This window comes from Vulpes lagopus, chromosome 2 (genome assembly GCF_018345385.1).
Source record: "Vulpes lagopus strain Blue_001 chromosome 2, ASM1834538v1, whole genome shotgun sequence".
NCBI classification, from domain to species: domain Eukaryota; kingdom Metazoa; phylum Chordata; class Mammalia; order Carnivora; family Canidae; genus Vulpes; species Vulpes lagopus.
In genome coordinates this window covers 114,021,202-114,036,404 of record NC_054825.1, presented here as the reverse complement: position 1 = coordinate 114,036,404, position 15,203 = coordinate 114,021,202, and the positions used below count along the sequence as shown (strand labels likewise).

The window sequence follows — 15,203 nt, the reverse complement described above, 5'->3', positions numbered from 1 at the left end:
TACCTTTCCCTGGAGATTAAGGAAACAAAATACAATATCCACAATATACTTCTCTGTGCATTGTGGGAACATAGCGAGTTGATTTATACAGTGACAGCTGAACTACAGAAGCATTTAAGCTATCAAAAAGTGATTACATTCAACTATAAATCTAAGTGAAAATATAAGAGTCCAAGAGTTGGGCATGGTAAATTTTAAAAAGTTAAAATTTCCATGAAATCATTTAAAAGTAGAACCTAGTAACAGTAATTGTCAAGATAAAATGTTCCAGTAGCTCTTCTTTTTCTGCTAGGATCACTTCTGGCACTAGAAACCAAATGTAGAGGTAAACTTTCCATTTCTGACCTTCCTCTTTCAAGGAAGTCAAGAGAAAGGAGTCAATTGTTCAGCTCTATCAAATCACAGAATGATTTTCTGGTGACCAGATACAGCACAGAGTTATATCTATTTTTATCAATACTGCCATGAATGAAGTATTAGTCTCTTGGCAAATTTATACATACCTCCAAAACCCAGTAAATTTCAACTTGTATAAACAATATAGAGACCACCATTTTTGTAAAGCTATTTAATTTTCCCTTCTTTTATCCTAAGAGTCTAATCCTCTCTAATGACAGCATTCATTCAAGTTGGTATTTATACCTCTGAATGTTTTATATTTTAATGTTTGCATCAGTTTGGTGTAATTCTCTTAATGTTATTGTATTTGTGTTAAAAAAATCTTCATGAAACAATGGTACTTCACAGTCAGCTACTCTGTTATAAAGTGAAATAGCTTTTCACAGGAACTATTCTCTTGAACATTTTCATTAGTATCTCAATCTGACAAATTTAACTTCTCTATCTAAAAAGGGACTTTAAAAGAAAAAGTAGCTTTTAGGCAACAGAGGGGTTTCTTTCTACAAAAAGTATTTCACGGTTGCCATTTTTAACCAATTACACAATGTTGGGTACTTACAACATTTGATAATATAATATTGTAGTTCAAATATCAAATAAATTTTCATACATCTTTTATTTTCTTTCTTGGTGTCAGGAATAGAGTAAAATCAGTTAATTAGAATCAAAATCAGAAACTACTGTATACATGGCTCAGTTTTGGAACAAACCAAATATAAAGGTTCTTTTCAACCTAAAATATTATAAGCTTCAAAATGTTATACATACCTAACAATAACTCTTAAAAAGTTAGCTCTGATATGGATTTAATGCCGGCTCTTCCATAATCTTTTTCATTAAGAAATGTCCTAATATCCTTCAAATTCTATAAGCAAACAGCATTCTTTGTCATATTGGTAGAAATTTAGGAAAAATTAAATTTTGTTACGATATTGACAGAATTCAGGAAGCTTGCAAACTACCATCTTTCACTTCTATTATGGGTGAGATATAACTTATTATAGCATTAAATGCATTTATTGATTTTTCTAAGCATTTAAAAATGAGCTCTCTATAGTCCTATAAAAAAGAAATTTCTGTAATTTTAAAAAGGTATTTTATATAGTTTGTAATTTTTCTGGTGCAAGTATACCATGAATATGTATTAAAACACAGTTTGGGTAAGGATACCTATAGAATCCCTAATCAACTCCCCCCATATCTTCTTGGAAGCAGGCAGACATACTTATTATAAAGAAATAAACTAAATTTAAGCTAATTCAAAAAAGGACAGGAAGTTTGTTTTCAAATCTTAGAAAATCTGAAGATAAATTATTATGTAGTTAGAATTGCTCACAAAATTATACAACAGGTTTTCCTACAGGTTTGGGCAGTTTGGTCGTTATCGGATAAGATCTTGTTTATTGCCAGTTAATCCTATCATATTCATTTTTAGCTCCTAATTGTCATAAAATTTAAATAAATCTTAATTGGCCCAAATGTCTTGCTGGCAGAAGGTTTTAACCACTTAGAGGTCGATAAGAACGTAAAGCCAGATGACCATACTACATGCTCGTTAAACTTAGAAGAAAGAATTCTCAACAATTGGATGACAGTATTTACTCAACGCAGCAAATTATGTTTTCTTTGGCTAGGATATATCTAAATATTTTCCTCTAACTTTAAACACGGACATTACTGGGTCTTTTGAAATTATAGACCATTCATTAAGCCACTAACACCACAAATAACGAGTAACCCCTCCCCTTCACTCACACATGTATGTGAAAACCTGGCTTCCAAGATTTCATCTGAGTATAAATTCATGTCTTTAAATTGCAGAGTTCATACAGTAAGAAGAAAAAGACAAAAATCTACCAACTAGGCTGAGCTGCCATCCTCTCCATGTAGTCTTTGGCCATGTCTCGGGCTTCAATGTTCTCAGGATACAGCACACAAAACATTGCCAAGGCGCCCAGGTTGTTGCCGTAAATTTCATTCCAGCGGGCGCTGTAGTCCTTGGGGTCCCAAGGAGGGAGGTATTCCAAGGGGCTGGACAGCATGGTGTGCACGGCCTCAGTGAGCCGGGCAGCAATGTGCTCATGCGAGCTGGCGGCCCTGAGCTGGAGCTCTGCGACCTCCGCCCTGGAGAAGTAGAGCATTGGGTGGCTGTCGTAGTTGGCGTTGGTGAAGGGAATCATGACTTCTGGGTTCTCGTCAGTGATGTATGCTGACACAAAGCAAAACAAATATATGAAAAACACACTGGGGGCCCCCCGTGTGTGAGTCCTCATCGTGGCATCAGATCTCCAAATCTCCAAGGCAGCCAAACCATCTTCGAAAGATCCTACAGTTGGAAAAAAGAAAAGGATATGTCAACCAGGGAAATGTGGCAAAGTAGGAAGGACAACCTTTCTTACTAGGAGCAGGTCTAAATATTAAAAAAGAAAGCTTATGAATTTAGATTTTTTAAAAAATACAACAAAAATTTGAACTAGAAAGAGACTTACTAAAGCCTAATAACTTAGTCACAGGAAGAAAAGGTACAACATAAGGAATATGGTTAATGATATGATAATAGCATTGTATGGTGACAAATAGTAGCTACACTTGTGGTGAACACAGCATAACATAATGTACAAACTTGCCAAATCACTAAGATGTACCTACCCCTAAAACTAATAAATATATTGCATGTCAACTATACTCAAAAATAAATTAAAACTCTAATAATTTCATTGGATAATTAACCAAGTAAACATGATACTGCAGACCTGTAGTCATTGAAGAAAACAGAACTTTGGACTTGGGAAAACCATATTATATTTGCTCAAGTAGGGAAGACAAACTCTCTGTGGCATCGTTCTCATATTTTATCACGCAAAAAAAGTTTGATTTTATGGTATTTTTTTTAGACATGAACATGAAAACCACAGTAACCAAAAGCTGGTGGTGAAATGTTGTCTGGGAATCTGGATGGTCATTAGGAAAAAAGAGAAAACCCTGTCTTTCTTAATTATAGGCTCCATCACTCTGGCTTCTCCCGGCTTCCTAACATTCTACATTCTGCAGCAGGGATTAGGATCAATACATCTGTACGAGTATAGGCAGACAAAATATTATGAGTAAGGTTATATCCTCTATGTGTCAGCAGAAGGTGGGGACAGAGTAGACAAAAGCAGAGTAACTGGCAGCCAAGCCCATGGATTCCCTGGGCTGACATCAGCAGGCGTGTATTGAAAGGCCAGACAAGGGGCTGCCGGGACTAGAAACGGATGGGCCTTCATTGAGAAAATAAAATCCCAGAATCAAAAGGCTGAAATAACACGTGTGCATTTTCCCCTTATTATTTGAAACTGCTGCCTACTTTTTCATTTTGCATAGGGGATTTTGGTGTCATTCAGTAAGTCAGACAATGAAACCAAGCTCATATTTTCTTAACTGCTTAACTTTCTTAAAAATCCTTTTTTTTTTCAGTGGCACAGGTTAAAAGAACATCTTTCAAAAACAAGAACATTTTAAAAAAGAAAAAGAAAAAGAAAAAAAAAAAACCCAAACCTCAGCCTAGTCTATGTCCCACATCTGGGATAAAGCAGGCATAAAATCCCCCAGAGGAAAGTCAGGGAATTCTTAAAATTCTTCAGAGGGGAAAGGTTATAGAAAGCAGACCAGAAAAAGACAGTTTTATGTAAATAATGAACAGTAGTTTTCAATTATTAAAGAGAGAAACTGATGGAGAAAAATCAACCTCCTCAGCTGAACACAAACTATTTTTCCAAGAGAAAACCTGCCTCATCACATTCATAAGAAAGAAAACCAAAGATTTAACGCACACTGGAGATCAGTCCTTATTCTCAACTTGCTGCATCTCCAAGACAGAGGCAATATGGCATCACTTATGGATGCTGCCATTAATTCTACTATTCCTTATATTTCTGAGTGTGTTTTAGACTACATATGAAATTCAAGGGCAGCAATTTTGCGAAGCATTTTATATGTATTTCAAGAGTCAAACTTGTGATTAATAAAAAAATTGGTATAGCCATGCTAAATAAAGTACATAAAATAGAAATAAGTCTTGGACTCTACTCATATTATGTCTAGCACCCAAAGCTTTGAGGCGGCTGGCTAGACCCTTCAAGGTCAGAGACCTGGCCAAAAGAAATAGTCCTTTGTGGTTATGTCTGAGGAGGGGTGTGGTCTCTGGCAACACAGAGACTCGGCTGGGTCTGAAGTAATGCTGAATCCCCACCACCCCCACCTCCGCCCCGAGGTTTGTTTTTTGCTTTTTTCATTGAACATCCACACAAACAATTTTCTTAAAAGCCTGCCTGTATGTATTAAATCCCCCAGACTCTAAGATGGAATGCAGTTATCAATGCAAATAACGGTGTGGAGGTTTTTTAGGTACCCAAAGTGAGGATGAATTGGAAGTTTCTCCTTTAATTGACCCCTACAGGGATGCCTGGGTGGCTCAGTGGTTGATTGTCTACCTTGGGCTCAGGGCATGATTCCGTGATGAGTCCCGGGATTGAGTCCCTACATCAGGCTCCCTGTGGGGAGCTTGTGTCTCTGCCTCTCTCTATCATGAATAAATAAATAAAATCTTTAAAAAAGACCCCTACATGGATAGTATTAAAGATCTTCTCTCAATTACTGGTTTTTGAATGTGTAGCTAGGTATTTGTGGGAGGCTGGGTTTTGGGGGGATGGGTGAGAACCCACAGGGAGACTAGAATTCCTCTATCTCAGATTCTGCACCCACATCCCTAAAGGTAGCTCAAACCTGATTTGTTTTATCCTCTTCCTCCTCCCGTAGCATGCTACCCTCTGGCCCAGGCCCAGAGTCACTAAGGTAGTGGGGGCTGCCCCAGAGAGGACTCACGCTATGATTCCAGCCACTTCTGCCACATTGCTTCCAGATACATAGGTCATGCCTGAGTGTATTTGAACAAGAAGAGTTGCTTCTGAAGCACAGAACCTCATTAAGATGTTGTTTTGGGAATCGTGCCACCTCAGTATGCCAACTGTTATTGAAGGGTCCCTAGTTATTGCTTCAAATTCATGTGAGGTCAGGGCAGCAAGGCTGTGAGCTACCACACATTTCAAACATGAATTCTTGTTAGACTACCATGTGGGCCAATGCAGAACCCACAGAAATTCTATAGAACAAACATGCACAAAGACTACCTGGGAAGAAGGGACCGTAGCGTTCATCCCGTCACATACTATGTTGCCTTCCTATTATTCTGCACTCAAGTCATCCAGCCTCCACTACTCTCCCGCGATTAAGGCCTTTGTTGATCTATCCAAAGACTTCATTTCTTCTGTATCTAGCACATACCTCTATCAAATGGAACTGTTTGGGCTGTTTATACGCTGCGCCTCACAGAAGGTGGGACCATGGCTTCCTCTTTGCATCACAGGACTTAGCACTGTGCTTGACAAGGAAAAAGCAGCTCTTAGATGCTGGCTGAACTAAGTTAACACTTGGACTTAGCAGGTGGAGTAGATATCATCACTAAAATGAGTGAGGAGGAACTGGTATGCCCTGTTATTTGTAGTCAAAGCAAGTTTAGAATTTTTCAGAAGAAAAATTTCTGCTAGGAAACTAATAAGGGGAAATACAAGGCCAAGAAACTCCTGTAGCCTAAAAATAAATTTCAAATAAAGAAAAGAAAAATAATTAAATTTAAAATGTAACCCAAACTTACTTTAGGCTGATAACCTAAAGGGAGACATCTACCATCTTTTTCTTTTTTAGATTTTATTTATTTATTCATGAGAGACACACAGAGAGAGGCAGAGACATAGGCAGAGGGAGAAGCAGGTTCCTCACAGGGAGCCTAATGCAGGACTCGATCCTGGGACCTCGGGGTCACCCCCTGAGCTGAAGGGAGATGCTCAACCACTGACCCGCCCAGGCATCCCTTACCATCTTGAATCTGTCCAGAAAATTACACTGAAAAGCCTTCATTTCCAGTCTTTGCATTTCCCCTTTACACTTCTACCTTCAGCATCCTGCATACTACTCTGTAGAGGGAAGACGTGAAGTTACGTGAAAGGAGTGTTTCTCATGATCATTTTAGGTGGACCACAGGTAGACAACTTTTATGTCAACTTATTTCAATGGAAAAACTATAACTGGTACCTCTAACCGGAGATTTCAAGAGATATAAAGTTCTGTTTAAAATACATTTACATTTAAAAATTAAAAAAAAAAGTAAATGGATAGGGCAAAAATTGTTGAAAGTTGTAGCTGAATGACTAAAATGTGGGAGATGCTGAAATGCTGAGTAAAACAATAGTCACTGAGTTTACCAGAAGGGCCAACCCTGACTCTCCCATTGCCCCACCACACACGTGCGTGCACACACACACACACACACACACGTGCACGAGCTGCACAAGTCTGTACTCTCAGATGTCTATGGGTGATCTCTCAAGCCACGCTCCCCTTAGTTCATGTGTTGCAGACACAGTAGAGTACTGCTGGCTCCCTTAAATCTTCAGGCTGCACTTGGGCCAGCTCAAGATCATGGCATTTTCAATATGGCAACATCACAGGTAACCCCTGGCAACTGCCACTAATATTTCAGTTTACCCTTAATTCAATCCCCAGGATGTTTCTGAATGACTCTAGGAGGCTCATTTCCCCTAAAAGACTTTCTTTTTCTCTTCCGCTACTATACACTAACTTTCCTCATCTAGTTTTCCTTTCTTTGTCTCCCTCTACACAGCTTGGAAAGCAAAACATTCCTAAATTTTGACCTAATCAATGAGTACAATATAGTCATTTAAAAATTAACCTGTCACTACCAGATAATTGAAATAGCAATTTGATCATGCCCTGCCTGTATCTGTGGCAGTCCAAGTTTGACATTATGCTTAGGCCAAGCCAAATAATACAAAAAGTATTTAACAAGATGTCTGAATTCTAATTATTTTAAGTAGGTCCTCACAAAGTAACAATAAGCCTAAAATTATTTTGCTTTAATCCTTGTTCCAACAACCTGCTGCAGCTATTATGACTGCTGACACACAGAAATTTCGTGTGAAATACTTTTCACATATTTGATCTTTTACCTTACAATAACTTGATGTGACAAATAGTATTAAGAGTTAGTGTCCACCGGAACTCCAACAGTATCTTAGAGGCAGAACTAAAACACTATCTCCTAAATCGTAAGCCAACATTCTTTTCTTTAACCAAATTTTTAACAATATTCAGTGACATTAAAGTTCCCATGTTTGCCATCCTTACACAAAGAAAGTACAGAAAGAATATGTTCAGAAGGAAAGAATGGAAAACTAGACTAGTAACATCAAGTTTCAAAAATGAAGTTGGTTTCCAAATGGTCTGGGACTGTTTATAAATGTAACACATGGTAGCACAAAAGTTCTTTCAATTTCCCTGGCTTTAGAAAATATAGAAAGTGTAAGGATCGAAGAGTGATATTACCGTGTAGAAAGTAAAACATGTCCCAAATTAAGATGGATTAAAAACCCTTTTATAGCATGCGCTAATAAGTCTAAGGAGAACAGCATTACCATTAACACTGGGCATGGACAAAAGAATAAATCCCTGCTCTGCTGTCTGCTAGTTTTGATCAACTGACTCATGCTCTCAAAGTCTCCATTCTCTCATCCATAAAATGATCCCACTTCATGGGGTGATTAAATATTATATGATGCACTTAGCAGAGAACCTGACATGAAGAGGTCTCTCTACATTTTTAATAAAAAGGAAGAAGTTTCAGACATACAAGATGAACCTATCCATAAAATATTTTATGGATTATATTAACCATATATTATATTAACCTATCCATAAAATATTTTTTGAAAGAAACTAAATATTATAAGCAAAAGAAGGAGAACCACAGATGTTAAGTGACTAGGCAAGGTCATACTACTTTTTAGAAACTTAGCTGAAACTCAAACACAATGCTCCTGACTCTTTAACACATCATTCATTAGTAAGCTCAACACTCACTGGAAAAGAAAGCATATGACCCTTACGGTTTTTCAAGTATTTGTCAGGGGTTTTGCCCTCAAAGAAAAGAATAATGATTAAATAAATGATATCTGAGTTTGATTGCCTCCCAAGGCCCGTAATTCTTGGTGTATAAAAAGTGACTGCTTCATGATATATTCTTTCAAAAGGCCCAGTGATACAACAGGGGCTGAAAAATAAAATCTCTGGTGGAAGAGTGTTTCCTACTAATAAATTTGTATGATTGAAGGGGTACATGGTACTTGGGGACATCGGCAAGAGCTGATACAGTAACCTCGAGGGTCTGGTATTGGCTCAGACAATGTCATCAGTATCTCAACTGATCATCCTGGGATATGCTATCCAATATCAATAAAACTAAAACCCTCCTCCCCCAACATATATAAAACCAGAATGTCAGTGCATTCATTTACAAGAAATATGACCATCGTGCAGACTGGGAAATATCTTCTGGCTTCATCAGAAAACTAAACAGGTAGTAAAATTACTAGATAATTGCCTGATGAAGGGCCCAGGCTTGGGGCAACTCAACCAGTCAAGATTACCAAAATAACTCACTTGAAAGGAGGCTGTGTTGTTAGCATCTGTCACAGATGCCCTCGGGATATCATTAAAAACAAAAACTTTAAAATGGAATTGTAATGATATTTAGGAAAGAAGTGCAAAATATACATACCCCACAGCTCCTGCCACCACCCTCACCAAGCTCAGCTCAAGATTACCTGTTCCTGTTTGCCCAGGCCAATGGATGGGCCCAGTAGTCAGTGACCTGATTAGGACACTTAAATACCTCCCACACTAGAACCGGATGTGACCGTATCCACGAAGAGCTAAAACAATCCTGCAGACCATACTACAGAATGCGCCGACGTCGGATCCTCCTCCCTGGGAAAGGTAGAGGCGCTGTAGAAGTTACCAACTACAACTCTTTCTTGTTCATTCTTCTACTGAAACCCAAGTTCCCTCATTTTAGGCCTCCAATCGGGTTTCAGGCAAACTCTGATGCCCTGAGAGCACCAACATATCTTAACAGAGCTGCACATTTTCTTCTCTGATCTATTTTAGGATTTAACTCTCAGAGAAACCTATTTCCAAGTATATGAGAAATATATTGCTGTGGTCTCACACATACTACTTCACTGTTCCCACATATTTTAACTAAGGGAATGTACATATTTTTAATATGCTCCTTACTTTTCTATTTCAATTTTATTAAATGTATAATGAGGAGATATTTTTGAAAAATAATTTTACCTCAATATCAAAATAAAACCTTATATGTCCTTGGTAAATTTCTGTAGTGAAATAAATCTAACATTATTCTTACATACATCAAATCCTAAGAAAACATATGGTTTTGGTACTACACAATCATTCGCTAAAATTACACTCCCTGATGTGTAAAGCCTGTAGACTCAGCCAAGAAAGAACATTTTAAAAACCAAGGGCTCTTAATCAAAATGAAAGTTCCTTTTACTGAGGGTTTATTGTTTTCCTTATTTAGGGTGAAATGAAATATATCTCCCCAAAAAGTCATTTCCAAACAAAAATCCACAATATGAAATTATAGCATATGGAACCCCCAAGAATTTACACACACTACTGAGGGAGTAATTACAACCCTGAACCCACACAGCAAAACCACACCGTGTATAATAATGGTGCTCACCACCTTCACACTCAGCACTGGAGAAATTTTAAGTTAGGTTTGTAAAGTAAGTGCAGCTCTGTGCAGTCTAAAACCATTTCTTTAAATTTTTTTTTTAAATTATTTATTTATGATAGTCACAGAGAGAGAGAGAGGCAGAGACACAGGCAGAGGGAGAAGCAGGCTCCATGCACCGGGAGCCCGACGTGGGATTCGATCCCGGGTCTCCAGGATCGCGCCCTGGGCCAAAGGCAGGCGCCAAACCGCTGCGCCACCCAGGGATCCCTCTAAAACCATTTCTATATTGTTTCTGGAAAAGTTTTTTTGTGAAGATAACACATTTTCTCCCAATGTAATCTGAGGCTGGATCCTTTTCTAGACCAACAATGATAACTATGTAACTTCCTTCTATGAGAAGAATGGTTAACCTAAATTATGTTTAAAATGAAGGCTCTATCTCCCATTCACCAGAGGACTACTTGAATAAGTTATTTACTGGCTATCAAACTGAAGGCATAATTTAGTGGTAGAATTATGCCTGGTGCACATTATTACAAAACTAAAAACCACTAAGATGCAGCTTTTCTGGTGCCTGGCTGGCTCAGTCGGTAGAGCATGCAACTCTTGATCTCAGGGTCGTGATTTCAAGCCTCAGGGTCGTGATTTCAAGTTGCAAGCCTGTGTCCACGTTGGACACAGAGCTTACTTTAAAAAATAAACTAATTAAGGTATTACATTAAAAAAATTAATAAGATCCAGCTTTTGAGAAGGTGGCTGTCTTATAGAAAATAGAAAGGAAGTAAAATCTGTATTTTCAGGAGGCAAAGAGAAAGCAGGGTAGAGGTGTGGCGGAGGATCTACAAAGTCACTGAGGAGACTAATAAAGCAGCTAACTTTGCTTACAAAAAGTCTAAAAGAGGAAAATGAAATAGTTATACTTTCTAAACTGTAAGTAAATTCTAGCTTATCTAGCAGCCCAACAATTGGACACCTTCTAATTGTTACCTCTTTATTATAATTTTGATGGGTTTTATTAATGCTGGTGTTAGAATACAAATTGCTAAAGTATTTTCAAAAGTTTTGATTCTGGGGGCTGCTGGGTGGCTCAATCAGTTAAGTGCCTTTGGCTCAAGGTCATGATCTCAGAGCCCTGGGATCCAGCCCCAAGCCCATGTCAGGCTCTCTGCTCAGCCAGAAGTCTGAGTCTCCCTCTCCCTCTGTTCTCTCTCTCTCTCTCTCTCAAGTAAATAAAATCTTTAAAAAAATTTTTTTTTACTATTTTCAGAAAATGTTAAATATAATTAAGTCAAGTAGTAATTTATACACATTAAGTTTTCCAATGCACTATCTTCCAGAACTGGAAGATCAATTTCCCATCCACGTTAGGGGTAAGAATTTCTTGTAAATATTAATTATTTCAGCTATGTATTGAACAGCTATTAAATCCTGGAACTGTGCTAGCCATGGGGATAAAAAGTAAACAAGAATAATAATTATAGCATTAAAAATCTAGGAAAATGATGTTTCTCAGTTCTTTCTTTTAAAGATTTATTTGTTTGAGAGAAAAAGTGTGTGCACATGCATGGAGGTGCAAACAGGGGTAGGAACAGGAGGGGCAGAGGGAGAGAATCTTAAGGAAACTCCCTGCCAACTCGGAGCCCCACCCTGAGATCACGACCTGAGCCAAAATCAAAAGTCAGTCGGCTCAACCAACTAAGCCACCCATGTGCCTCTGAGTTGGTTTACTTTAAACTGCAGAACTTGTATTACTTTGACAATAAATATGAATAGGAATTTTCCCTTAGTTTAACATATTTAACTACTATAGCTGGCCCTAAAATAAAATTAACAATCTTTTTTTCCTCCAATTTTTCTAAACGGTAAGTAACCAAAGATTCTCTGGAAGTTTCTACAAAACCAGCTATGGCTTTCTCAGCAATTGCTTTAACCATGAAAACACTCTTTTCTGGCATTACTGGGTAAAAATATAAAGCATAGGAAAGAAGATAAAGATAATGAAGTTAGTGGCTAAATATAACCTCATACAATTTCAAATAACAAACAAAACCATAAATAGACATGAAAACTAAAGTACAATTTTTCTTCCTGCCACAGATTGACCAGGGCAGACCGGTGAGGTGGCTCAAAGGACTGACAAGGGGATCAGAGTGGCTTTTGTTCATCACTCTGTGATTCTGGATGAGCCAGCTAGTCCAACTAAACCAGTTCCTTATTACAAATGAAGATGAAAATAGTATTTGTCTCATAGAACGGTTGGGAGATTAAATGAAATAATACCTATAAAGCATTTACCACTTTCTGGTGAGAGTTCCCCCAAAATGCTAGTCATCACAGCTCACCTCAGAACATGATTAGTGGCTGTGGGCAAAAGCCAGAGCCACCAGACTTTCAAGGTTTGAATCTCAGTGCCACCACATCCCTAGGCATGTCCCTGTTTTCTCCTGCATAGACTGGATAAAATAATACCTTGCTCATAGGGTTTCTGTGATCTTCAATTAGCTGATACACTTAAAACTTTAAAAGAGTGTCTGGAATTTAGAATTTGGAAGGTGTTCAGTAAGAGCTAGCAATCATCACCATCTTCTCAATGAGACCACCAAGGTCAGTCCAACGGAGAGGAAGCGTGCCATGACACCAGGAGGAAGCGCTCACAAAAACTATGACACACAGAATGTTATTTTTAAGATAGGTACAATGCATTGTGTGTTCAGAACCTTGCAGAGTCATCAGGAGCCTAAAAATATCAAATATTTTGACAAATATAAAGTATGTGAAGCCAAGAAGTTTCTCCTTCTTCCTGCTCAATGGCACATTTATAACTTCAGGCTACATGTTCTAAGTAATTCAATACATCTAAGAAATCTGCAAATCTAATACTATTTCTTCATCAACCAATATTTACAGAGAGAGATAGAACTTTCCATACCATAATGACACACATGTGTTTACAGTCAGGAAAACATCCTAAACATAGAAACACCAGTCTTGATGACATTTAAAAGATGACAAAAATCACTTCTGAACCTAAATATAACTTTAAAAAATCTGATGTTTGATTGAAATACATTCTCTACATCCCCAAAATGGCAGTACACAATAGTCTTCAGTTGGTAATGTAATTCCTTGAATTTGTGGATAAAACTATTTTTAATTCTACAACCAATTCTCCTCCACCTCCCTTTGATTTTTAGATATGTGACTTTCTTTCTTAACCAGTTTTGGTGGTTAATTTCGTGTCATTGTGATGGGCTACAGGTACCCAGATACCTGGTTAAGCGTTATTTCCTGGTGTGTCTGTTGAGGGGGTTTCCACAAGAGGTTAGCATTTCAATCCATAGACCAAGTAAAAGTATAGACTGTTCCCTTTGATGAGAGTGAGCCTCATTCAGTTCACTGAGGGCCTGAACAGAACAAAAAGGCAGAGGGAGAATTCCCACTCATTCATGGGCATGCACTCTGGGCGCATTCTGCCTGCCTGCCTGAGCTGGACCAACAGTCTTCTCCTGCCCTTGGATTGGGGTTATACTTCTAGCTTTCCAGGGCTCCAGCCTGCAGACAGCAGATCACGGGACTTCTCAGCCTCAAGTGTTGAATGAACCAATGCCTCAATGTCAACCTCAGGGCCAACTTTCTTCCTTTCCCTTAGCACCATGTGTTCCTGCAGGTCAATTCCTCTGCTCCCCTGGCCTACCGGCTGCAAACGCCCATGGAACAAGTCATGACATCAATTATAGATTCTCAGGCTAAGTAGCACAAAACACACTTAACCTCTTATAAGTAATCTACTCAGTTTCACTCATTTATGAATTTAGCTAAAACTATGTATTTTGGGTATGTCCTTCTATCATTCTCCTTCAGGATCAGGTTCTATAGTTTTAGCCTCTAATAATGACCCTCAGAGACACTAATACCATCCTCCAGGCCCTACCACGCTAACTAACCTTGCTATGCAGGAAAAGATTAACTCAGTAGGCCTACTGCTCAAATCTACAAGATTTCTAAGAAAGGTCTGTCTTTTCAGGATTGGCTCAGATGAGCTCTGAGCCCTTGTAATAATCTGCCTCATATAAGTTTTTTTTTGTATTACAGTGTATACTCATACACTGTAATCTGCCTCATACAAGGCCCCCCTGAGGCCTTGGGCCATGTAGTAGCAGCACGACTGGATAGTTTATACTAACAATGTGATTCATGACAAACTCCCTATTTTTGCTCTGAGGGCCTATACTCTGAATAGCTGAAGTCACGGAGTGCCTATATGACTGGACCCCTGGAAAAGCCCTGGACACTAAGGCTGGGGTGAGTTTCCCTGGCTGGCAACACTTTGCACATGTTGTCGCATATTGTTGCCAGGAGTGCCACTCCACTAAGAGAGGTGAAGACTTACCTGGTTTTTCCTGAAGTCTGCCCCTATGTATTTTTTCCCTTTGGTGATTTTCAAAAAAGATTTTATTTATTTATTCATGAGAGACACAGAGAGAAAGAGAGGCAGAGACACAGGCTGAGGGAGAAGCAGGCTCCATGATACAGGGTGCCTAACGTGAGACTCAATCCTGGGACTCCAGGATCACGCCCTGGGTTGAAGGCAGGCGCTAAACCACTAAGCCATCCAGGGATCCCCTCCCTTTGGTGATTTTAATCTGCATCCTTGGCTCTTTCAAACCATATTCATGATTAAAACACCTTTTTGTGAGTGTTTCTAGTGGATCACTGGGTCTGTTGGTGGTCTTGGGTATTTTCTTTTTAGTCCAATCATCTAAATTCCTGTTAGAAGTAGGAGTCTTGATATACAATTTACCCCATTAGAAAATATTGTGATACTATTCACCAAATCTTTTTCTCTACTCAACTTTTGTTATTTTTCTATGATTTGTCCCCAGAAAAATGATTCTGTCCAAGGATATTTCTTTTGAAGCAAAGGACACAGCAGGATATACAGTAGTGGACTTATGGACTGCCTAAAAGCTTTAGGTATTATCCAAAAAATGAAAGACACAGATGTTAGGCAAAAGGCTTAAAAGAATTTCATGGGAAAGTAATTTGCTGGCATTAAACTTATAATTCCAGCTTATTCAATAAAAATAAAAATTTCACTTACTGGATGAGTATATATAGTCATGAGTATGTATACTGAGTAGAT

General features: G+C 38.4%; 1 protein-coding gene across 2 annotated transcripts in view; it reads right to left on the bottom strand.

Moving 5' to 3' along the window:
* DSE (dermatan sulfate epimerase) overlaps nt 1-15,203 on the bottom strand; it is a 79,533-nt gene that overhangs the window by 50,237 nt on the left and 14,093 nt on the right. The window contains exon 2 of one of the 2 annotated variants that reach the window (XM_041743596.1): nt 2,257-2,725. In XM_041743596.1, coding sequence (XP_041599530.1) covers nt 2,257-2,672 — 416 coding nt within the window. In that variant the 5' untranslated portion in view covers nt 2,673-2,725. Of the gene's footprint in view, nt 1-2,256; nt 2,726-15,203 lie in introns of those variants that run through there. The other variant, XM_041743597.1, reaches the window with a different exon arrangement.